Source organism: Electrophorus electricus, chromosome 1 (assembly GCF_041902795.1).
Source record: "Electrophorus electricus isolate QZ-2024a chromosome 1, ASM4190279v1, whole genome shotgun sequence".
Classification (NCBI taxonomy): domain Eukaryota; kingdom Metazoa; phylum Chordata; class Actinopteri; order Gymnotiformes; family Gymnotidae; genus Electrophorus; species Electrophorus electricus.
In genome coordinates this window covers 34,710,889-34,737,094 of record NC_137497.1, presented here as the reverse complement: position 1 = coordinate 34,737,094, position 26,206 = coordinate 34,710,889, and the positions used below count along the sequence as shown (strand labels likewise).

Sequence of the window (26,206 nt, the reverse complement as noted above, 5' to 3'; positions counted from 1 at the left end):
GTACACACGCTCAGATTAATTTATCATCCGAATGAAGTCGCGTTCGGTGTGTAAAGGCCATTAAGGTGTTAACAACACCAAGGTTGCGGGCTTCCTTCCCAGGGTGTATGAAATGCTGACATACAATGAAAAAAAAGGCAGTTGCCTTCCCAATACTGTAAAAGCTACTGTGTATAAAAGCATCTGCCAAATGCTGTAAATGTAAATTACACAGTTGTATAATTGGCATAGTTAAACAGATAACGGACCTGCGGCAACAGTCCCGCCCCCACAGGAGTCATTTTCCAGGCCCCAGCACGTTTTAAATACTTAAATAGTTTCGTGCACAAGACAGGCGCGACCCGCACACACTCCCCGCACCGTGTTCAGACGTTCAGAGAGGCTGCAGGTTCACTGGCTTTGCATTTCTCACCGAGAAATAAACACGACTGCAACGGAATAGAGAGAATGACGTCCTATTCCATAATGAGAAATGAATGTGATGTCAGTCGCTTTTTTTCAGGCTGCAACATGTAAAGGTCCCTAGCAAAATGCCAGTGAATATACTGGGAAATTTGGGGTCAACAGTTCTTCGCTGCAAGGGACACACTTTGAGAAAATTAGTCTTTTTATGCGAAGCCTTGCGTTTTCCATGAATGAAAAATTGATTTCCTGCTGTGGCAAGAAGAGGTATTTGAGTCCAAGTGTATGATTGATTGATTGACTACCTCCAACAGCTGAAAGAATGCTTAATGCGCACGTTTGCACTGTTGTCAATGTGCTGGTGTACAGCTGCTCAGCTTGTATTTATGGGACTGCAAGCCCCTCCTTTCCTCCTTCTCGCTCACCCTCTCTCACGCTCACGCTTCTTAGACATTTAAGAGAAAGTCATCTCTACCTACTTGTGTCTCTCTTCCTCCTTTTTCCCATAGTCACCTTCTACTTCTCTTCTCTCTCCCCCATCCGCCACACCACCCTGCTGTAGAGAGAAAGCTCACCCTCTTAGGCGTTCCTACTCCTTCCAGCAACCAAATGACCGAGCTGCTCCTCGGAGCAGAGACGTAGTGAATGGGTGGGTGTGTGTGTGTGTGTGTGTGTGTATGTGTGTGTGTGTGTGGAGAGAGGGCATGGGTTGAAGTGAACACACACTCATTAATAATGCAGGGAGAGTTTCTCGAGCTGCACTGGCAAAAAGTAGGTCAGTCTGCACGGTCTCCTTCCACTGTCACACGGGCAGCCGGGGCTGACGGCTACTGCATCTGGTTTCTTCCTGATCAGGGTTTGTTGGGCCGGCCCTCGCTGGGGTTAGGGGCGGCGCGGCGGTGAAGCCAGCTGCAGGAAGCGCTCCTGAGCTTGTGCTTCCTGTCAGAGGGGGACTCTTCCCCTCCCGCTCCTCATCGACTGTGGGCTCGCACTTTCCGAGTGTCAGGCGACCGTTAAAAGAGCCGTGCCCCGGTTCCAGTTCTGCTGGGTCTGGCGTGGCAGCGTTTTTTACTTCAGCTCATTTCATCCCCTTTTCTCCCCTGGCAGTGGGATGGTGCTGGGCCTCTCCCTGACGCAGCAGAGCCTCCCAAGGGGATCCAGATGTTGTGGCACCCATCCATAGTCAAGCCTTACCTCACGCTGCTGTCCGAGTGCTCCAACCCAGACACGCTGGAGGGTGCGGCAGGGGCCCTGCAGAACCTAGCTGCAGGGAGCTGGAAGGTCGGTGAAGCGTGTGTGTGTGTGTGTGTGCGCGTTTGTGTGTGAGTGCATCTAAGTATGTGTATGCATATTTTAAGAGAAACTATATACTACACTGCATGAAGGTTTATGTATATTACAGAGTATATCTTAGCTGGCAGCTTTGTATAAGCGCAGGCATGTGTGATTTAAAAAGCATGCAGTAAAAGTACGTTCATCCAGTGGGCATGTGGCAGCCAGCTTGCTGATATCTGCGACATCTTCACTGGTAGGGGCTGCGTGTGTACCCAAATTCTATTGTCACCCATCCATCTTTGAGCCTTATCTATATCCCCAAATCCACAGTAATCCTCCATACGTGTCTCCAGATTTCAATAAGATGACCACAGGCAGGTAGCAGGTCCTGAAATAACTCTCGGGCGGTTCTTTTTTTCAGCCTTTAGAGAATAAAAAACTGTGTGTGTGTGTTTACTGTCTCTTAGGCAGGGGTTGGAGGAGGACATGTGAAAACACAGTCTTGGCCAGGAATCATTTGCTTTTCTCAGATGCCAATGCCAATAGACTTTAGAAGCACACACACACACACACACACACACACTCTGTCTCTCTCCCTTTCCCCTCTCTCTGTCTCTCTCATCCCTTTCTCTCTCTCTCCTTCTTATGCTCCCTGCTTCTTCCCTATGTCTCTCTCTGAGACCAACACTCTTGTTCTCCCCACTGCTGGACCACTGTAATCCAGGATGAAACTGTAAACAGTCTCTGCTGGATCAGTCCTCTAGAGCAAGTGATGGAGGCATTGCAGCGTGGTGGGCTTTAAGACCCCATGCCTGCCACTGTCCACATGTCCAACAGCTCCCGCCCTCTCTTTATATGGGAGGGTGCGCACAACCAGTTACTGCTCTGATTGGCTCTTGTGTTTGTCTATCAGCAGACCAACCAGTCAGTCTTATAGCCCTGTCTGTTGCGTAAGCCCACCCGTACCCATTCGTGGCCCTGTCTTGGTTTGGGATGACTATCAATTCCTATATTGTCTGTTTGAAAAGATGGATTCAAAGCCTTAAGCTTAGAAGCATCTAAAGTACACTCAAGCACAAGTGTATAAGGGTAAAAATAAAAAAAAATAGAAGCATTTCTGCTCTTTTGAAGTCCCATATTTCTGCTTATGTGCCAATCACCACAAAGCAAAACACTCGAGATTAAGCAGGTTATGAGTTGGGCTCTAAGCACACTGTGTATCATTTGGGCTAATTAGGCAAAGTGTGTATCACTTTCAAAACAAATCATCCACCACCAGCCTCGATTTCTCTCTCTCTCTCAGGCATTCTTTCTCTCTCTCTCCCTTTCCCTCTGTATCTGTCTCTCAGACTTACTGCCTGCGTCTTTCTCCGGCACACGTGTGCACCACAGGACATGTTAAAGGTGAAATGTGTCAGGATGCTGAGGAACGAGTGTGTGTGGTGCTCACTGATCATGTCGGTGCACGGGCCAGTGGGGCATGTGGTCGGAGCTGACAAGCCCTCACGTGCACACGTGCACGCACACACACAAACACACACTCACTAATCCAGGAAGAAGTCTTATCAGTCCTGCAGGCCGTGTCGTAAACATGCCACCCTGTTAGGACCTTATTAAAAACCCCGCAGGTGTTGAGGCCAAGTTCTGAAGTGAGTCTGCACGTCAGCATTCAATGCATTTCTGATCAACAGTTAATAATTGATCTGTGTGTGCTTGTGTATGTTTTTCCTCAGTGGTCGGTCTACATCCGTGCTGCCGTGCGGAAAGAGAAAGGCCTCCCAATACTTGTTGAGCTCCTGAGAATAGACAACGACCGGGTGGTTTGTGCGGTGGCTACTGCATTACGAAACATGGCCTTAGATGTACGAAACAAAGAGCTAATCGGTAAGTCCCTCCACCTCCGTACCATTTCCCGTTATTGTGACTTCTTCTGTGGTGGTGTTTCTGGAACACCTGTGCATGTGTGGCGCTGCACAATAGCATCTACAGATCCATCCTCTAATTACCGCACACTAACAGTGTGTCTGCATGCCCAGTGGTGGATGGTGCTCTGTCCTGGGTGTTGTCCTCTGTCTCCTCTCCCTACACCTGATTCAACCTCCCCCCAGGGGGCTGAGGTTTATGGTTAAGAGTACGTTGTGCGCGATTGGCTGCTGCTACTCACCGGCGTGTGATTGGCTGTAAAAGCTGTGTATTGATTGCTAAGCGTCCATGGGCTTGAAATGTGCCGTATAAATGTTTATCGGTGATAATTGGTGAGTAATTTTTTTTAGTTATCAAAACTACACTTAAATTGGTTCTCCTTCGCAGTCCTGATGTCAATTCTGTTCTGTTATACTGGAGACACTGTATTAAAAACGAGAAGGGAAAAGAGAAAACAGAAATAAGGAACAAAAATGAGAGAAAAGGAGAAAGAAAAGTCCAATGTCCAAACCAACCCTGGTTTTATGGATTAGAGCCACAGACAGGTGTGAAAACATAATTGTTATATTTGGGCAGGTCAGCTCCTACTGCCTAACTTTAGTGCAGGGGGAGATTATGGACTCTGGATGTGCTCTGGGACATCCAAATCTCCCTGCGAATACGTTTACATCTCTGCCCTTATTGAAGCCTGTCAGTCGTGAAAAGATTCCAGACTCGTATTGAGTTTCACAGGACGAATGGAGCCAGCGTGGGACGGTGGTAAATCTTGCCCTTGGCAAGGCTGTCAGAATCTCAACTTTGCTGACAGGCACCTGGTCCATCTTCCAGAGGTCAGGAACAGAGTCCTGCATGCAGGAGTGCCAAAAGTGGGCCATTTTGGATGTCTGGGGCTTTGTTACATCTGGTGAAACCAAGCTTTGCTGGGGAAAAATGGCTCTGGTCAGCTGTTTTTAGAGGAGAAGGCTTTGTTTCAGGAGCGTGTAGGGTCATCTGTACTGCACATATTACACATATAAGAGCGTTCTGCACCACAGACAGCAAATACATTTTTTTTTAAATGAAATATACATACTAACTGTATTTCATTGTACCACACAAAGTGAAGTATTTTCAAATACATTTTAAGCAGTTTTTTTCCCTGTGTTTTATTTTTGAAATATCACATCACATGAGGTTGCATGATCAAGATTATCGATTTGAACATGAAATATGTATGACATATGTATGAAAGACTGTAAGAAGACACAAGCTGTGTATGGAAGACACTGCTGACTCGAGCGTCACTAATATAACAATTACAGCCCTGTTCACTTTCACCAGTAGAGCGTTTGGGTGTGGCCTAAGCTCCGGCGCATGGTTAGGGCTTTATGGAGCCGTAGGCAGGCTAACAGTCTCTGGTCTCTGCTGCCTTATTCTCTTTCCTACGCTGTAATGCAATGATGTCACAGTGTATCTCATTTCTGCTCACAACCCCCCCCCCCCATGCCCAACAAACACACACACACATTTCCCTCTCTACTGCAATTCCGCCCTGAAATTCTCCTGGTGACATCACTGATGGGCTATTGATCACCACATTATAAATTTGGTTTCCTGGCGGGCCTTGCCGTCACCATGGCGACGGCTCTCTGGTTTCAGGCTGTCTGTTTCGGGGGCAGCACCCCCATCCCGACCTCCCCCCGCCCCCTCGCCCCTGTGGGCAGCGACTGCAAATGCTCAAGGTAGCAGTTTTTTAGCTCTGCAATCAGTGGGCTGATAATTACAGCCTGGACTCCAGCTAGGCCAGTCCGTTGTTTAAAGCTCCTGTGGGCGGGGCTGTCATCAGCCAGCTCTGCCTTGTGTGCTGCTCGCTCGCTCGCTCTCTCTCTCTCTCTCTCTCTCTCTCTCTCTCTCTCTCTCTCTCTGCTTTTGGGTAAACAGAAGACAGCACAGACAGAGAGCCCATTCTACACCTCCATGCCATGACTACTGCAACTGGTGCTCTGTTATCAGAGGGGAATGTGCCGTATCAGTCACAAAGCTCCTCCACTGTAGAAATCTCCTCCTCGCATCTGTGATTTCTGTCACTGCATAAGCATTAGATGTCTTTCAATCCCCACTCATAGATAAAAAATGAAAAATAAAAAAATGACATAAAAATTCGCTGTAATGCAATGATGCGCTTGATGCATATCTATGTTCCGTATTCATTATGGGGCCTTTGATGAATAGGCTTTTGAAGAACAAGAGTGTCATGTTTTATTGATTCAACTCCATGTGCGGGTGTGCAGTAAGCCAGACCCAGCACTCAGGGCTTAAAGCTCTGTCCCTGGTTGAGTTAAGGTGGCTGTGCAATGCTCTTAAAGGTCAACTTTGGCATCGTGACGAACGTTTTCAAGCTAAAGACCTACTGCTTACGTCACGTTAACATCTAGCTCTTTCCGCCGGGCTGGGCTGTGATTTTCGGCTCGGCGCGCCTTCGTAAGCTCCGTGTCGGCATGCCTCTGTCCTTCCATCAATGCAGCGGCACGTGTCTCTGCAGAGATGAGAAGGGTTTTTTTCCCCCCCAGTGCACTGGCACCTGAGGGAACACGTTCTGATCTGGCTGAGCTACATTGCAGATCCTGATGTTTCTTTTCACAGCAGTGCTGAGGGGATTGATGTAAGGAGCGCTACACGCACAACACTGAATACAGGTTGCAAGATGAACTTTTCTTGTTAATTCTTGTTTCTTGTTAAGCACACAACCAAACCAGATGTGATCCACGCGGCGTGTAGATCTGGAGGTTAGTTTTCCTCTAGAGTTGGCAAGTGTTGTTATCTGACTTTCTCCTCAGGACAAAGAAATGGCTTTAACCCGTTACATCCCTTTAGAGGAACTCACAAACTCTGGTTGCTACCCCACACATAGGTGGTCTGAATGTTGATATATTAGAATAATAATTTGTGGCCCTGGCAGAGTACAAAATCCGATCACTGGTCTGTTTGCATATGTTGCGTTATTAATATTAAGGGATGTCATCACTTAACCATTGTTTAACCTTTATGGATGATCAATTTAGATCTGATTTGACCACTTAACACGTTAAAAGATTGTTAATTTTGGATAATGGAAATACATTGCAATCTTACATTTCATAGAAGGTAAAAGATAAGGCAATGTGTCTCTCTCTCTCTCTCTCGAATGCCTCTGATCTACTCGGTTCATTGCTGTGTCTCACCTCTCTGCTGTAGTATGTGGTTTTATGCTTATAAGGTTTGCGGATGATGACATCAGTTTTTAGGTGTGGGAGGAGAGGAGCGGGGAGGATCGCTCGAGGGGAGAGTTAATTAGGGGTTACTGCAAACATACACTATCAAAGTCTCCCCGGGGGGGCAGCAGGGAGAAGTGTGCCGGTGTAGAGAGAGTGTGTGAAAGAGAAAGGTCCCATCTCAACTGTCCGAGTGGCTTTGATCAAGGACAAATTGAATGGGATGCTCAGAATTGCAGACCTCTGCCTTGTATTCCTTTAGTGTTGCTTTGCCCTTCATATAAAGTAGGTAGCTAAAGCCAAGTCTGATAAATGGAGACGAATGCAGTGTCTTTGGATTAGTGCATGTCTCTGAGTGATATTTGGAGTGTGTGCGTCTGTGCGTGTGTGTGTGTGCGTGTCTGTGTGTGAGATGAACATTCCAGGTGAGTAATTGCAACTGCAAAAATCTAAACATGCAAATGTATACATATATACATGTTTCTAGCTCAGTTCTAGACTCCACACTAAAATCTGTAATCCTAAACAGGATTGTTGGTTTCACACAAAGACCAGGGCTGCACCTGGATAGAGGTATGAAAACAGCTGCAGTTGGCCCCTGCCTCCCACATACACACAATGGGAATGGGACCCCCTGCCTCCCACATACACAAACACAAACACACACACACACACACACACACTCCTCCTCTGTGGAAGTTATTCAGGTGTTACTTTCAAACAGGGCAGATATCTGCATGCGGAAACTTACGCACTGAGCCACGTACTTGTGAGGTGTTGGCAGCAAAGCTAAGTGGATTTGGTTGGGGATGTTTGAAGTTTGTGATGCAGCTGCAGGCAGGATTTGGGCTGGGTCGTCTCAAACGGCCGGCATTCCAGCTGACAGACGGATTTGAGAAAGTGAAACTTAAAGCCTAATCCTGGTTGCAGTAACCAAATGATTCATATTTGTTGGCCACTTGTGTGGCATGAGAAGGAAGGAGAAAATGTTCAGTGGGTTTAGTCTGCACAGACAAGATTATGGAGCAATGCCAAGTCTGCTAAGAGGAATAACCAGAGGAAAAAAAACAGATAGCATCTCGAGATAGCATCATCAATCCTGCGTGTGCTCAGCCATCATTTTTTCCTCCTTTTCTTTTTTTCTGCTGTTATCAGAGCAGCCAGCGGTACGTCAGAGTGAAAGCCATGTGTCATAATAACGTCATTTAGGGAAATGCCACTTTATCGCCAGCGTGGCTAAATGCTGCCTTACTCAAGCAATATTCCTCCACTCATTATCAAGCTCCACCATCTCCCATCTGTCTGCAAGTTGCTGCTCCCTCTTTCATAGCCTCCACCAGGTGGCTCCTGTGTAATTGAAACTTTAGAGGCCTTTCGAGGACGAGCGTTCTCTATGGCGGCTTATGGAGCCCGCTCTTCCGATCCTGCGTGAAGGACATCAAAGGCGGTAATGGCAGGCGATATTACAGGTGCGAAATCCACGTCGCCTTTCCGATGCGCCCTGCTGAGGTCGGCCTTCCCTTTAACTCCCTCCGTAACCTTTATCAACGGGTTTGTATGAAGGTCCGTCCCTGTTTGCACCATCTCCCGAGCTCTCCTCTCCGCGCTCCAAGCTTGCAGAAATGGCACGTGCGGCTGTGTCCGTTTCAACTTCACTGGAGATTGAAGTCTCTCAAAGTGCAGCCCCAAGGTGTTCACCGCTGACTGACGTTTCAAACTCATTGGCAGACCTGCAGGCCTACCCGGAGCACTCTACTAACCCCCTTTTGAAGTCTAACTGTGAACATTTATGTGGTCTGTTTTGTTGGGCTTCCATTGTATGAACCACAGTTCCCAGGACAGTAAATGTCCTTCACTTATTCTTGGCATCTTGTCCCAGAGAAGCTCTTCCATGCTTCCCGACTGACTTGTTCACCTGCAGTTTTTCTTTTTTTCAGGCGGACGGCAAAAACTAATGTAATGACACACATCAGCATCCATTCTGCTCTTGCTCCCACTCTGCACTCTCCTCCTCTCTCACGCACCACGCCCTCTGCCACGGTCACGCGGGTGAGAGTATTTCTGGGCCTCTATGTGCTGTTGTCCGTGATGACCCAGGCATGCGTGGCCTGATTGCCCATTTTGTGATAGAATGGGCTTTTATGGGCTGGAGAGTTAGCACTCCACTCTGATTACAGCCGAGTCCTCGCACATCTGAGAGCCCGTAGATGAGACACCGCACAAAGTCAAGGTTGGCCGCAGAGTCACGCGCAGCGCCCGGATGGCGTAATCATGAGCCGGGGCCGTCGGATTCGGCCCAGCAAAGAGCCCTTCCACGTTTCTCACGATGAGGGCAAATGTGTCCTTCACAGCACTCCCCACTCCCCGCTGCCGGTGTTGTTTCTATATCTGAAGCTTTGTGTCCTCTTTGATCCTTGGACGTTTTAAAGTAAATGTTTTAGAGCAAAGTTCGAAAGCACTTCCTGTCTTTGGCGATCAGCTCTGCTACTGTTGATCACATGATCACCATTCAGTCAGGCTGGACTGTGAATCTCTTTTAAAGAACTAAACAACAACAAAAAAAGTTCCTTGTATGTGATTAATTTAGATGAGGTCCCCCTCTGAACCTGCAAACTGGTTTGGTAAATTAGAGTGCAAATTCATTTGAGCTAATTGGCCATTGTAACATTTATAATGGTGTTACAGGAGGCAACGGTTGAAGGTGGCAATAGGAAACAGGTTCTACAGATCGATTAGGGCTTTGGAGACATTGTACACACGTGCACAGGAGACTAGTTTGTCGAGTTCATTCACTGGATTCATTCCTGCTCTCCTCGACTGATACAGTTTATACAAATACATCTGCCTGCCTCTTAACTTTAAGAACTGTAAGAATTACATGAGTGAACGGATGAAGTCAACAATTTTGTTTAGTACTTTAGAAAGATTCATTCTACACGTCCCTTTTCCAAGACCATGTTGTTTTTTGTATAGATTCCAAGTACACACTGTCAAACATATGTTCACGGAGAGATTATACGTTCATTTATATAGTCCTTAAAGGAAATGTTCTCCATGCACTCCATACAGAGTGGGTTGTTTTTTCCTGACTTCAAGACAGTGGTGAGTTTTTCCAGATTCCTCCAGATTCTGCCTAGATGCTGGAGGTGCGGGGTGGGGCGGTGGTGGTTGCACAGTCACCAAAGAGAAGCAACAGCAAGGAACCGTATAGACAGTTCCTCAGATCAATCGTTATGGCCACTCGTCCCCTTAAATATCATGTTTCTCGCCTGCCGAGCTTCGGGCGGAGGGAAATGTCACGGTCTGCTGGATGTGCGTTGTGTGAGCGCCTTCGCATTGTCCATTCAGCCAAGATAGAGTATTGCGCCTGCAAGAACAAGATAAGCAGACACCAATTAACTCGGAGCACGCCGATGATAAATTTGAGGCCATTTTGGGGGAAATTCTCAGCTCAGCATGCCATAATGCCAAGAAATGATGTCTGTGTTTTGCTGCCAGAGCCCATTTAGAATTAGGAGCGAGAATTTAACCATCGTAGATTAATTTCATTAGCTGTGTCCTTCAGTGGAAGAGGACTAGGTGTCAAGCAGGGCTGAGGTTAGGAAGTTTTAGAGGTCAAAGGATATTACTGCTCTCATTAAACTGGAGGGAAGAAAACATGAAAAGGGTCTTTGAACTTCAGTTTCATTACATTTGTGCTGACAGGGCTACCTGATGGTTTTTAAAGTTGCACCTTTAACAGATACTAATGTTTACAAACGATAATTATATCCATCCAGTGCACAATATACCTTCTTAATGACACCAGTAACACCCCAAATATTTAAATAGGATAAAGATGGTTATTATGTGCATATGCTTGTCAGATAGAGTTTGGTAAAATTTTAGCCCCACTGATTGTTTCGATTTGATCAGTCTAAAAATTGTTCTGAAAAAGTGAACAGCCAGTTAAAAAAAACTGACTCAAGTTCAAAATAACTTATCCCATGGATTAAACTTGATTTCCAAGTCCTTTTTAATTATACTCCATTCAGTCTTCCTTTAATGTCAGGTTCTTCACTTCTTTTTCTCTCATTGTGTTCTATTCACAAATACCACGAGTCATTTTATTGAATTCATCATAAGGCTTCTCCCAGCCGCAGCTCCCAGGACTGAGCCTGCCATTCCTAAAGCCTCCCCACTCCTGCAGCAGGTTCCTCCACTAAACCTTCACCTTCTGTTACGCAGCTGAGGCTTCTCAATATAATGCAGCTCTTCTCAGTACAGCTGCTGCTTCTGCGCATTAAAACATTTTGACGGCTTCGGTCTTCAGGCTCGGGGCTTTGTGGCAATGTCACGCAGTCTCAGGTCCCGCCCATCTTCTGCCCTTCTGCTCTGGTCCAAATTTTCAGGGAAGTACGCGATGCGGGACCTGGTGCATCGCCTGCCAGGAGTCTCCAACAGTAACGGCGGCGGCAGCAGCGGAACAGCCAACAGCACGGCGAGCAAGACCATGTCGGACGACACGGTGACGGCTATCTGCTGCGCCCTGCACGAGGTCATCACCAAGAACATGGAGAACGCCAAGGCCCTGCGAGACGCCGGCGGCATCGAGAAGCTCATCGGTATCGCCAGGAGCAAAGGAGATAAGTGAGTTTTCTGCCACCAAGGTTATCTCCTGTATTTTGTGTGTGTGTGTGTGTGTGTGTGTGTGTGTTTGAGGGTGAGGAATACAGTAAGAGACACCAAGAAGAATGCGTTACATCATCAAACCATATTGGAAGTGAGGTCATTTTAAGTCATAGATTTTAAGTCAGAACGGTTTTTGTGAAACTTGGCAGAATTTTGCTCACATTCCAGCAGCTGTCAGTGAAATATATGTTCGGAGAAAGTCCAACCTGTAGCTGACCCAGATGGAGTTTGGGATAAAAAAAACAACCATGTGGACTATCAGTGTCCACCTGGTCAGGACAAGGAAGTGTCTTTCTGGATGCCTTGTCCATCCACCATGTCAGGCAGGCGCCACAGTGGAGGAAACACTGAGGGGAGCGCGGGTTTTCCCTTTCGCTGTTCCAAAACACCTGGCTCCGGCTTAGTCGCTGATGCTACCTTTAAGTACTTCCCAGAACAGATGTTAAGGACAGCACCCCAACTTCATACTCACTGCACTCAAACGTCTCCCGACTAACAGCGGCTCGCTGACTGCGATCGCAAGAAATGTTCTGTAAAATTATACGCAAAAACTCGGCAGATCCTGCAACGTCTTTTAACTTGCAAAGCTTTAATGGCTCCGAATGCAAAAATCTTCAAAGAAGTTAAGTGTTATGAGCGCGCGTTGCGTTACACACCAGGGAGGGGACTGCACCAAACAGATCCTCGCCCCCACCACCTGCTCCGTGAAGTGAATGAAATTATGCGTTTCCTCCAGCAAAGAGGTACCGAACGCACTCACATCTCATAATCTCCTATTGGTCCGTCCACAAAGAGCCGTCCTGTCGACACCAAGCCTGTCTAATCCCTAGACGGCTCGCACTCTGGTCCAGGTGATAAACCGCGCGCCGACATGCATTTTCAGCTAACATGGCAGTGAGTGATAAGTCTGTGGTGACCGGAGGACACGCATTCCACCATGAAGGTTTGTGCTGTCACATGGGCTGTTTTGTATCGTCCCCCCTCACGACGCGCAACCGTATCCCCCTTCGCTCCACCGTGAGCTTATCTGGCGAGCAGGTGCAGCCGGCCCGTCCCTTGGCCGGAAGCGGATGGTAGCAGCTAATTGGGCCGTGCGGCAGAGCATCAGGACTGTTTAATCTGATTCGCCAAGGTCCTAGAACGCAAAGAAAAGTCACACGTAAGAAGCACTGCTTAAAGAGGTTAGCGGCATTCCTAATTTGCTCACTCAAAGTAGAAATATCATTGTTAAGGGATTTCCACTATCTGTGAGGTCATGTGACATGGAGTTTTGCGAACAGTGGGGCAGACAGCAGATAAAATTAGCTGAGCTCCAGCCACGTTTGACCCTGGAAGGTGACGTAAACCAGACGGCCTCCTCGTTGGGTTGGAGTGCAAAGCTGGAAGTTGCTCTGCCACATGCGTTTGTTCCTGAATTGCATTGCATTGTGGGCTTGAACAAAAGAATATGGCTTTTCTGAGAGGTATTGTGCAAATACATGAATTTATATGTATATAGCACCTTTCAAGGAACCCAAGTTCACTTTACAATTAACACACTGGTGAGATGCAGCTGCCGATCTCCTAGAACCATCAGCCCCCTGTGTAGCAGAATCTGGTACAGGGAGGACATAGAGGATCCATCTACCACTGGACATGCAGTGTCTAATAGCCAATCTACCTAACCTCCATGTATTTGGACAGTGGGAGTAAACCAGAGACCCCAGAGGAAACCCACAGACACAAGGGCAACCTGGGAACTCCACCCAGATAGGGACTCGAAGCCAAGACCCTAGTGTTGCAAGGCAAATGCGCTAACCACCAAGTTCATAACGTGAGGAATTCTTATAGAATGTTTATGATGCAATCCATTTACCTGAAGAACGGTGATGTCTTCTCATCCTCCGCTGCTGACTTAATGAGATCTTTCAAAGTATGTGATGGAAAATATGTTTTATGTCTGTTTAAAAAGTCTCCTACTCTAGCTTTACCAGTGTCTCCTACTCTAGCTTTACCAGTGTCTCCTACTCTAGCTTTGCCAGTGTCTCCTACTCTAGCTTTGCCAGTGTCTCCTACTCTAGCTTTACCAGTGTCTCCTACTCTAGCTTTGCAGTGTCTCCTACTCTAGCTTTGCCAGTGTCTCCTACTCTAGCTTTGCCAGTGTCTTCTACTCTAGCTTTGCCAGTGTCTCCTACTCTAGCTTTACCAGTGTCTTCTACTCTAGCTTTGCCAGTGTCTCCTACTCTAGCTTTGCCAGTGTCTCCTACTCTAGCTTTGCCAGTGTCTCCTACTCTAGCTTTGCCAGTGTCTCCTACTCTAGCTTTGCCAGTGTCTCCTACTCTAGCTTTGCAGTGTCTCCTACTCTAGCTTTGCAGTGTCTCCTACTCTAGCTTTGCCAGTGTGCTCTATATAGTCTTAACACATGTCAAGTATCATAAATGGATCTAAATGCATGTTAGCAATGGGATTCTCATTCACAGCTGAGGAACCAAAATTGTACACATGCCGCTCTTCCACTCTCAGTTATCACACTGTTGAGGAGCTTAGTTTTAGACTTGTGTTAAAATGTAAGAAGTCCTTAAATCTCTTCTTCTCAGAATCCTTCTCCAGCTCTAACTGGTGCTTCTTCTTCTCTTCTCTTCCAGACATTCACCCAAGGTGGTGAAGGCAGCGTCTCAGGTGCTAAGCAGCATGTGGCAGTACAGGGACCTACGCAGCCTTTATAAGAAGGTACGACCCCACCTCCTCCCAGCAGGTCTGCTGTTAGGAGACAACAGGAAAAATTAGCCTCCCCCAGAGGTGGCTTCCCGGAGCCGAGAGAGTCCAGTTCCTTTTGAGGCATGCAAAAATATACGTTGGCATGCTCGGAATGCCCCGCCACATGAGCGACACATTGCAGTGCCGTCCTCGCCGTTTACTACAAACACCGGGAAAGAAAAGGCCTATTGAGAAACAACAGTGCTGTGTCTCAGAGATATTTACCGAAATTGTCCAATCAATAAGCGATTTCTGTGGCTCACCCAGTGCTGGTTCACTCTTCCACGCAGCCCAACCGTCTGTGTCCAGTGAGAACTGTCTGTTTCTCTTACTAATAAAGGGCTGGCCATCAGTGCTCTGAATTTTGTTGAGGACACAAGCACGTCTCACCCATCCGTTGAGCGTGTGCGCCCATGAACTAAAATTCAATGCCTCAGAGGTGAAAAGTCGGCTTTTAGGAATGGATTTGTTTACTTGTTTGTCTTTTCTCCCAGCCAGCATGTTGTAGCGTCCAAGTCAGACCAGTGACACTTATGACATCAGACCTGCACGAAGACTTAGACAACTGAAGCATATAAATACACACTGTATAAACTGTATATATAGCTAATGATCTGAAGTGCATATCTGATATGTGTAGAATGAGAGTAAGGAATGGAAAAGGAAATGTAGGGTTTGTACACATGGAGGCAGAATGTAACCCCCCACCGCCCACCCACCCCGCCTTCCCTTGAGACAAGCGGGAGAGGGATATTCCCTGACCTTTAGAGGACAGGACAACGGCCCTGTGCTTACTCACCGCTCAGCTGCTCCTAGTCTGGATGTAGGTCTCGTGCTGTCCAAACAAACAGGTTATGGTCCCATACGAAGCTCGGTAGCCCTACAACCCCTCTGTTTCCCTCGGGACGTCTTAGGCCTTGTACAGCAGATCTCATTGCCCTGCCTGGGTTTGCTTAGCTGGGAATCAAAATAATAGACCCATGTGTTAGCTCAGGCGTGGAGCTAGGAACTCCTGGAGGACTGTCTACCCCTGCGAGACAACAGCTCGGACTCTGGCTGTGATGTGAACTTGTCTGTGTAGAATTCAGAGGTGGAATATCTCAATTAATTGATCATATTGCGCATGCAGCGTTGTCTTAAGGACAACATCAGAAGCAGTCTTTGTGTTTTGCACACTTGTCATGAAATGTTTAGCGATGTCAGGCAGCCCAGTTAATACATACCTTTGAGCAGCGTTTTTGTTTTATTGTCTCTCGTTAGAAGTGGAGCTTGCCCAGCTTCTGTGTTCCACTCAGCCAGTAGCATGCACAGCGGTGCAGTGTTGTGTCAAAACGCCCCCTCAGGCAGGCTGTGGAACTGCGTCTCCTCATCCGTAACTGATGTGGACAGAGGGACTGTGCTGACGTCACCCAGCGGGTCAAGGGCATGGGGGACAGACCGAAGCACAAGCGCGTCACAGAGGAGAGGCAGAGTTATTATGTCGGCTCCGACATTTATTATGAATAGAACTCATATTGATTTTTCAAGGTCTCTCTCGCGCAGGCGCGCGCGCTAACTTTCTCCTCCCCTCTCTCTCTCGCTCCCTCGCTCCCTCTCTCGCTCATGCTCCCCCGCTCCCTCTCTCTCTCTCTCCCTCTCTTCCTCCCTCTCTCTCTCTCTCTCTCTCTCGCCCTCTCTTCCTCTCTCTCTAATCTTCTGAGCTCCCCCCTCTATTCCTCAATCTGCAAGGTGAGGTTGTTGTTTTTTTAACAGAGTGCCATTCCCTCGTCCGCCTGCGCTGAGACACCCGTATAGCCGAAATGTCACTCGGAAGGATATTAAAGAAAGGCCACTTCTCTACAGATTGCTATTATTAACATTTGCAGAGGCCCTGCATTGAGCTGCAGCTGAACTCAAATGATAGTTATTCCTTCATTCCCCCTCACACGTCCCACAGCACCCCCCCCCCCCCCCACACACACACACACGTTATGGGTGTGGCCACACTGAGCAGAGTGTGTGTTTTATGGCTGTGGCCATGTTGAGGAGATATGGCAGGTGTGGGCGTTGTGGGCGTGGCCATGCTTAGGGGAAGGGGCGAGGAGAACAGGGAACCAACTCCAAAGAAAGAGAGTGGGCACCAGACTCCCAAGGAAGCAGAGATTGGTGGCAGCATGCCAGCGCAGCTTAGCAGAGTTCAAAATAACACGCTGCTTTCAAACATTCATTTATCCTTTCCCTGCCAGCATAGATGAAATCCCTGGGAAGATGGAATGTTCACGTGTTGTTTAAGGGTTGTTCGATGCGTGCACCGTTGAGCACAGAGAAGGCTGCAGTCTCCCACCAGCTAGCCTAACACGCGGCTCAAACCATCTGTTCGGAGGAGGAGGGAGCCCGGCGCAGCCTCTGTATGCCGGGAGGTTCAGTGGGTACACGCTGCCGACAGACTCGGCCAGCATGTCTGATGAGGCGCGACCCGACAGCATCTCAGGCGTCTCCCTCGCTGCTTTAGGCAGCAGGGATGTCGGTCTCCTGCTGTCAGACACCTTCGGCCAGCCAAATTCCCAAACAAGGCGCTGTGCCACGTATCTGCCTCTTATTACACAATCACAGATATTCATTCTCTGTACCGCCAGCTCTTGCCTGAAAATGAAAATTAGGATAATAAACCCTGCATAAGGGTGGAGGTAATATGGTGGAAATGGGGTTTTTGGACTACAAGGTTATCCCTCACTGATGGATGAAGATGTAGCGCTTCATCCCACTCGCCTTCACCGTCCAGCCAGTGGCTTTAGCGTGTCCTTCGAAGTCCATCAGTCACCGGCACGTCGGCACCACTAATGAAGAGCTCCGGCAGAGTTTAATTGCACTGGAAGCTGCTCTCCCTTACAGGTATTGTTTCCCAGCACCGGAGTCCCTCAGGAGAACGTGCAGCATCAAAAGGGGAGCATCCATCCTTGCTGTTTCCTTTTTAAGGAATGACAGGCCCGCGCTCCCGTCCCTGCCGAGCGCATAGAGCCCTCGTTCTTTTTGGGGGAGGGGGGCGGAATAACCGGCAATGTCTCCATGCGGTGCAACTAAAAACACCTCGTCGCAGGCTTCATTCCACCTCGCCTCACACGGTGCTCGGCTGCCTGGCCGACAGCGCGGAGTTCGTAGATCCGCGGCGGCAACGTCGCAGTCGCCGGGCCATCGTGGCAGAGCTGGGCATTTTGGGGAAACCACGCAGGGAAAGTGGGGAAGCTTTGAAGTGCTCTAGAAAAGCTCCCACCCTTTGATCTTGCCCTCAAAGCCCCTTCCAGGAAGCGTGCCTGTAACAGGGGTCATGCGGATGTCGAGGACAATGTTCCTGCTGGCTGTCAGGGGAGTCATGGCGCCAAAACTCAATTTGAAGACTACTTCAGTAGCCTGTAACCTATATTAAGGGCTCCAGCTCGGCACTGCCACAGTCGTGCAACTATTTAGGTTTTTTTAAAAAGAAGAGGCGGTGTTTTGACCTTGGGTTTAACTCACGGACGGTCTGTTGCGCGCAACTTCCTACACCGTATGCAGCGCGTGGCAGTCATTTTCGCATGTTTTGGCCAGTTATTTTTGTTTCTGAGTTTGAAAAGCAGCAGGGGACCTTGTTCATAATTCTTCCAGGGTTCTTTTACTTTTGTTTCAAATCGCTGGCTGAAGAGAACTGCTCACAGCCCTCGACAAAACGTGATAAACCTCTCCAGCCCATTCAGCATCCCGCTGTCCGGAATTCAAACTGACAAATAGCATAATTCAGCCAATGAACCAGTACCAGAAATGAAGAGGGAAACATTCGAGTGTTCAACACAACGGAGGAGAGCGGCATTATTTTCATTTACGACTATTCAGGAACAACAAATGTAACAACAATAAGAAATAAATTGAGGTGTGCAGTGTAAATATAAGGCATCAAATTGAAAACTCTGTCTTTTCTGAATGTCCTTTGTGCGTGCAGCAGAAGACTTTCCTGGACTGCGACTATAGAGAGTGAATAGTATTGTTGAAAGCAGAATGAAATTCAAACCTTCACCCCAACATCAGCACAGAAAGTTTTCTGACTCATGCAAGGGTCACATGGGTGAGGCCAGCAGACAACGAGTTCGTCATGTCTCCCACAGCAGCCTATCGGCTTCTTTCAGTTGTCATCCAGGCACCTGGCCCCCGAGTCCGAGAGCCATCTACGACCAGTTCCCTCATGACCTCACTGAACTCTGCGTTGACATCACACTGGTTGTAATAAATAAACCAGACAGGATGACGGTGTTTTATTGTGAATACTTTTTAAACCTTCGTGGCTCACATTAAGACACTCATGCAGTGCTGTTGAGCACTGGGTGTCATGCTCAAGTGGATTTGTGTCATAGTGCCATGCAAAAGCAGTTCTGTCTTCTTAACTACCCAGACTGGTCTATTAAACCCATGGTACACCTATGGCTTCATGGACGAGTTATGCGGAGCTCTCGCTGTGACGTTTTTGCTCTGAAACCCCTTCTCTCTGCCCTGTCTCCCTCTATAGGACGGCTACTCACAGTATCACTTTGTGGGCTCAGCCTCAACAATAGAGCGGGACAGGCAAAGGCCTTACTCCTCCTCACGCACACCCTCCGTCTCTCCAGTTCGGACCTCGCCCAACAATCGATCAGGTGAGCACGTCCCCCTGCACTCCGCCACCATGTTCAGAGCCGCAGTGCTGGGGTTTCTTCATTGTTGAGAGGATAGTTATTCATATCTAAAGTTCTAAGCTCCTTCTCTGTGTTAAAGGAATAGTTAATATATATCTAAAGATAAAATATTGGAGCTAAGATCTTTTTGTGGCAAAAAAAAAAAAAGCTGCTAGCTTCTGTTTGTTGTTAGCTATGTTAGCATGCTTGGTCAAGCCTGGCCTTTATGCAGAATGCTGTTTTGTCGCTGTCCATGGTCCTGATGAGTCCCTGCTGCATCCATTGTAAAGTCAGCCAGTCAGTCAACAATGAGACACCTGATCTTACCAAGTTTGACACCTTTATCACTTACTTATCATAAGACTAGGAGCTTTACAATGGCCACCTCATCCTGGCTCGCATCCTACAGAGTGTTCTTCAAGGGTGCTGGCGATCAGATGGCCAAGGTGTCTCCCTGCACTCGGCGGTTCGGGTTAATGAACCGCGCCGCTATAGGGGTGAGGGGGAGATTTATGGGCAACCAGCTGGTGCCTGTAATGCCTTTTCCTGTGGGCTTGACGTCCTGCTGGAGCAGAAAAGTGCTTCCAACTGCAGTGAGTTTTTGGGGCAGCTCCGTTGCTGGAGGGCGGCACCACAGAGCAGCCAAAGCGGAAACTGACAGGCGTGGAAAGGGATAACACGCACGTGCTAAGCGCCACGTGGCAGGGCCCACACCTCAGCTAGCTGTGCGCTGCTCAGCGAGGCAGTCAGCAGCTTAGTGGCCGTGCTGATCTTAACGGCCAGACCCTTACAGCTCCTTCATCCATGGATTACTGCCCGGATCATTTTTTACCATTAAACCTAAATCACCTCCCCTAAATTTGATGACTTATTGATTACGATGAGAGTGATTGGGTGGGGGGGGGGGGGGGGGGGCAGGCATTACTGTCTTCGAGTGTTTTATCTGTTTTATCTTGTCTTGATTCCAGAATAAGAAATTAGTGTCACAAAAAATATTTTTTACAGCATTGATCAGAGCTCTTTTTTTTTTTTAATGGGAAAATCATGTTTCCCACCTGAAGTTCCTGTTCCTGAGCATGGTGTCTTCATGCCCTTTCGATTCTCCCTAGTTTCTGCTAGAGTTTATCTCATCCACGGGAGAAGTCAGAGCGGAGCGAAACGTGCAGGTGGCGGCCGAGGACACGGCCGTGATGCAGCAGGCATCGCCCTCTGTGTGCCATCAAAGCTCCGCCCCCAAGGGGCAGGCAGCATCGCCAGTTAAAATTTGCCAAGATACGCACAAGCTTACAGCTAGAGGGCCCTTTAAAACTGATAACCCCGTGTAATTTAATAACATGCCACGCGCACTATAATTATTCCATGATGCCTCGACCTCGGCACAGTGGAGACGCACACAATAGCAAGTCATTTGTAAGCGAGACTGAGAGTGATGTGCAATTTTCCAGTGATCTTTAACATCAACTTTGTCCCCACCCACATCCCAGCGATAATAAGATGCTAAATACGGGTGGTTGTGAGCGCAGCGTGAATGAATATAATTGTGTTGTCCTCACAGTCTACTACTACATGAATTGACTGTTGGCTGTGAAATACAGAACTGAATAATAAAACTGAATATTACGAACATTTCTGTCAGGAAAACTGGTTTAAAAATACATGGCTCGCCAGTCTGTAACTTTGCGTTGGAAAGATGTGGGCAATGTTATGAAGACCACTATGTGCATGCTGAGCTTGATTTAAAAAAAAAAAAGTATGGCCAAGTAACCATGACAAATAAAGTCGGGAGCAAGGCCCTGCAGGAAGATGAAGCAGGACTCCACACTGAGCAGCGTGAGGGGTGGGGGGGGGGTGTTATGTGGCGTCCTGGTCTGCCAGAAAACAAGCTCCTCTAACTGGCTTCACTACCAGCCGGGGTTCCAGCCACCAGGCGCGTAGATAAAATGTCGAAATCGATTTTCCCCTGCTGTGTGACTCTCCCGGAACCCCAAGTGTACGGAGGTGCTCTGCAGGCCAACGGAGGTGTTATTGGAGATCAGGTACTGGCACCTAAACACAGAAATCAGCGTACATCCGGGTTGTGGACGTTTTTCACTCACCTCCCTCGATAGCAGCAGAACAAGGACAACATGCTTCCAACAGGGGTTGCAGCAATTCCTTTGTGAAGTGTCAAGACCCTTTCAGCAGTGGTCGCCTTAATGGTTAGCATCACTGGTGCTGTGGCTTGAACACTTGGGTAGTCTATGGGGCACACACGGGCCAGGAGTGGGTCCCCAGTCTCTAACGCTGCTTTGCGCTGTTCCAAAGGCAGCGAGGCACACAGAAGACGTCCATTTGTGTGCTCAGGACACCGTTCTTCTGCAGCTCTCCCATATCAAATGGACTCCCTGAGGAGCTGGAGCACACCACTAACACTCGACCAAAAGCCAGGAGAGAGAGAATGTTAGAGTGACTGAGTGAGTGATTGTGAGTGAATGAGTTGAGTGAGTGAGATTGGATCTATTAGGCTTTCAAGTACTGTTGGTAAAACAAAGTTGACAGTTTAAAATGTGCCTTGTTTGTAAATATGTATTTTGCCATTGATCTTCAAAAAATACTAAGACTACTAAGCTTAAAAGCTCTGAAATCCATGTTATTGTTGTTGAAGTGAAATTATTTTTTTCAATCTGTTGAACAATATAAGACATAGATTTTTAAGAAATAGATTAAATCTATTTAATTACATTTATTTACTATTTGATTTAAACTATTTAGTTAAATTTATCAGCCAAGGACTACATTAAGAAATTAATCTGTATATATTTACTTTGATCGTGGACCAACGTACAGAATTTTATTTATAGCTTTGCAGAGAGCTTTGTACATTTTCCAAACCTGATACATTGTTTCTAAATATATTTCCTTAATCCTTATTAAAAATATAGTTTTCAAAATGGTAATGTTCCATGGTAGAAACATGCGTGACTTTGAACATAGAGAAGCTCTTGCATCGTGCTAAACAGAACTGTTTTAATAATTAAACGAAGGCCATTGTTGGGGAAAGAGGTAGTAAAGACTGAACTAGCCAGCCAGTCAACGTCGGCCGTATGTAAGGGCTGTGTAGAAAGCTAAAGGCGTCCTCACCCGACACATACAACGTACACACTCCTTCTCTCTCAGTATTGACAGTATTGAAAGCACAGCTGACGTTTATGCAACTCACATCAAAACATATTAAAGGTTATTCTCTTCTCCCCCATGGTAACATCACTTAGAGGCATTGGCAGAGATTTCTGACGCCGGCGTTACTTTCATAACGATGGCAAAAGCTTTAATTACTCTCATTAGAGGCTACCGTTGGAGGTTTTGACAACTTAAAAGCTATGTGTGAATACTCTTTGAGTCCTGTATTTTAAAGATTAAAAAAATATGTATGCCAAAAAGATAAAATGTTAAAGAAGAAGCGTGGTTTCCTGGGCTCATCTCTGATGGTATTTGTTTTATGCATCACACCACTGAAGTCCATTCATTACTGATCAGTCCCCTGGTTCACACTGCAGGCTTAGAGAGGCGTAGCAATATTGCATCTGTAAATGTATACCTGCCAGATAGTCATAACAAAGCAGGTTGGCTTCCTTCAGCGCAGTAGTAGCGTAGCAGAGAGGCTTACTGGGCCGGAGATCCACGGTGTGTTCCACCACCACCATAGACTAGCCATAGACTGAGCAAGCACGGTTGGGCTAGCGTTCCTTGGCAGCATTGTCCTGTTTTCTTCCTAGGCAGAGTTATTCAGAAGATGGAGCAGGAGCTATGAAATGCAAATGTTATCCGAGCTTATTGTTTTCTCCTTTAGGGAGAGATTGTTCCCAACTTCTTAATGAAGATAATCGTTCACTTGCATGGTTATGTGAGATTTTGTGCTTGTTAGCGCTATATACGTACGAGCCTGGAGAAGGCGCAGTGCTTTTATCTCTTACATATCTGCGAATATATAGCGAGCGGATATTCTTCATGCCAAAGTTTGCCCAGGATCAGCACCTGTTTAACTGCACCAAAAGGTGTTTAGTAAGCATTTCTCAGGCTGGGGCGGGGGGAGCAGTGTTTAATGGGTGTGTACCCGTGGTTCATTATTTTTAGGATTAAGAAGATTTTCACAGTTAAGGTTTTTTCAGCGCATGTGATGGATTATATTTAATCAAGAAATATATTAACCGTTTAAGCATCTCTTAAGGGAGTTAGCAAGGCCATAGCTAACACTGGCCACGGAACTGTCGGTCATCACGCTCACACTGCCCTGTTAAACAGCACTAATGAAGAGTAATGATCCACAACTCTGGACGTCTTTCATCTGCCTGAATGATGATGAAGAAAGATGAGACACACCAAGAGATGGGATGTTATGGGGGGGGGGGGGGGGGGGCAGAGTGAGAGAGAGATTAAAGAATAATCAAAAAGTGAGAATGCACATTTTCATGGGGAATGTTGTGTTTCTGTGTGTGCATGTGTTTGTTTATCTGTGTGTGCGTGTGTGTGTATGCGTGCTGATTTGCAGCGAGCGCCCCCGCCTCACCCAGAGAGATGATCAGCCTCAAGGAGAGGAAGACAGACTACGAGTCCACTGGAACCAATGCCAGTTTCCATGGCAACAAAGGAGAGCACACATCCAGGAAAGACGCCATGGCAGGTAGGTCTGTTCTGGTGAGAAGAGAAGGAGGTGAGGGAGAAGGCGAGTAGGTGCAGATGGAGCAGCACTGAGGAACTGAGTCCTCTCACAGATATTTCTTGTGCCTCTTTAGCGAGAGGCTTTGCAAGGGACCCGCTAGCAAATGGCTCCGTTTTTGGTGTCAGGCGTTGATAGTGCTGCGATCGCTCTTCCTGGCTCTGCAAGGTTTTAGCTCACAGTGCAGAGCCATAGTTTCCCCTCAGTGACGTCTCACTCACGCCTCTGAACTTTTCCCACTTGTGGTCAGAAGCACGGTAAGGCTAACAATGGCCAAGCAGCTCCATGCGCTGCACAGTGAATGTTTTCTACCCCCGGAGCATCACGTGTGATTCTATGTTTGTGTCTGGCTCCAAAAACACAGAGGGCGCTTTCCTTTCTGTGCTGAGTCTTTTGAGGTTTTTCTATTTTTGTTGTTTCCTTTGAAAAAAAAAACAACAACAACTCAGGACCTCTCTCTCTCTCTCTCTCATTCCTGCAGTTCAAGTGTCCTGTGGAACCTCCACGCTCTTCCGCAACTCGTACGTGACTCCAAATGAAGATATCAAACACAACCAGGTAAAAGGGCCTTCAGCCAACCAGACGCAACTGCAGAGTAAACAGGACCAGCAGATCATGTTGACTGATTAATATATTTTTAAAAACCTATCTGTAGTGATGTCATGCTTGCTGCTACTGTTAGGATATTTTCTATAAAATAAGTTTTAATTAAATCAGGATTTAGAACACCTTTCATATTAGAAATGTTTGGCTGTTTTACAAATATACTGTACAGGATAAATGAAGCTGAAACAGAAAACGAGGTGAAGAACAATGTCTTTTTAAGCACAGAAGACAATAATCAAGTACAACGGCCTTGAAAAAGATCCGCACTTCATTAGCCATGAGGTTGAGACACAGATACAACAAGGTCTGTTATGGGAGCGATACCTCATTCGACATGCCTCTGCCAGCCACGGCAGGCCCAGTATCACATTGTCGAAATTTGCCAGCCCAGCTTGAACGGATTATCTGATTAGTCTGAAATGTCAAACTCGCGCATGCTAATTTTGACCCGCTCCAAAGATTACGATGTTAAATCCGACCTACTGCGTCCCTCCGATCCTGGTTGGCTAGCGTTCTCCGAGGCTCAGCATGTTCTGTTGCTTTATGGGGAACAGACAGCTGAGGTGGTAGTGCGCAGGTTAGCACCTCGAGATCCTGCGAACATTCGATCTCGCACGCACCCAGCACCTGCAACGGTCATAAACCAGCTGCCGGCTCCCTGCTGCCTCAGACCTAACTCGGCCGCTACCGTGTGGCCAGATGTTGCGCATGAAGTTAATTACTGCATGTTGTCTCGCAAGTGACAACGTGCTGTGCTGCACACAGCCGCAGACTGACTCTCCTTTTTGCTAAAGCCTCTAAGGCTGTTTGAGACCTTATAGGCTGTTCGCATGTAGTAACGAAGACCAACCCCGCACCGCTAGATGCCCCCTGACGGGCCTGCGGCCACTCCGGAGCCCCCAAAGCTTCCGCACAAAGGCGGCCATGACGTCCGTGGCGTCGCTCTGCGTTCTGCTGCCATCGTCTTTGTGGGACCTCGGCGCTGGGCCTCATGTTGCATCAGATGACGGGAGGGCCCCACCCTGGCTGGCAGCTCTAAGAGGGCCCATCTGGCTCTCGCACGCACGTCTGCCTCCCTTCTCACAGAGCGCGAGGCTTGATGTCTCTTCCCATTAATCACATTACAGCTTCCTCTTCCAGCACACGTTTTTGCTCACAGACTCACAGGCACTGGGGAAAGTTCCAGGCACTGGTTTTAATAGTGCGCTAAGGTCAATAACGGCTGAAACCACAAGGGAGGACAAGTGAAATAACAGACTGATAGTAGCGTGTTGGGATTCTGAGTCCCTCTGCTTTCAGCACTATGATGCTGTATGTATGCTAGGAGGACACAATCTTTGACTATGATATGTATTTATGCACGTATGCACGTCCTTCTTGTTGGTCCTCCCAGGTCCCGGCCCATCCCGCAGCACAGGAGAGCGTGCGGAAGGACTACGAGACGCTTCCTCCATTTCAGAACTCCACTAGGAACTTTGAGGAGCCCTTTTTCGAGGATCAGGTCCACCGCCCTACTCCCGCCACCGATCTCAGTATGCACCTGGGACTCAAGTCCACCGGCAACTACGTGGACTTCTACTCCGCTGCCCGCCCCTACAGTGAACTCAACTACGAGACAAGTCACTACCCCGCCTCGCCCGATTCCTGGGTGTAGGACTCTGCTGACCCGGCGCGCCCCCTCTCGGGTGCTGGGGGTTGGGGTGGGGGGTGCGTGGTGCTTGTGGAGAGGCTGGAAAACTGTGCATGTGCATGCATATCACTGGACATTTGTTCGACACGTTTCGTTCGTCCAATCACCAAAAGCTGGTTCCGCAGAGCGGGTCCGGGAGGACGGGCTGAGAGGGCAGCAGAACCCGTGATGGGGCAGTGGAAGAACAGGAGGCCTTGCAAGGAGGAGAATCCATGGAACGTGAACACAAGAGGGCAAGGCAGGTCAGAGGGCAGGTCAGAGGTAGGGACGGAGCAGCACGGAGGTGGTCTGGAGGAGGAACAGGGAAGGAGCCGGTAGA

General features: G+C 47.8%; 1 protein-coding gene across 6 annotated transcripts in view; it reads left to right on the top strand.

The window, feature by feature from the left end:
• The window catches only part of ctnnd2a (catenin (cadherin-associated protein), delta 2a), a 186,434-nt gene extending 160,437 nt beyond the window's left edge, over positions 1-25,997 (top strand). For all 6 annotated transcript variants that reach the window (XM_081717028.1, XM_081717046.1, XM_027004434.3 and 3 more), the window contains 8 exons: positions 1,510-1,683; positions 3,411-3,561; positions 11,222-11,459; positions 14,126-14,210; positions 18,751-18,877; positions 23,424-23,555; positions 24,073-24,149; positions 25,591-25,997. In XM_081717028.1, the coding sequence (XP_081573154.1) occupies positions 1,510-1,683; positions 3,411-3,561; positions 11,222-11,459; positions 14,126-14,210; positions 18,751-18,877; positions 23,424-23,555; positions 24,073-24,149; positions 25,591-25,851 (1,245 nt within the window). In that variant the 3' untranslated portion in view covers positions 25,852-25,997. The remainder of the gene's footprint in view (positions 1-1,509; positions 1,684-3,410; positions 3,562-11,221; positions 11,460-14,125; positions 14,211-18,750; positions 18,878-23,423; positions 23,556-24,072; positions 24,150-25,590) is intronic.
• The last annotated feature ends 209 nt before the right edge of the window (positions 25,998-26,206 follow it).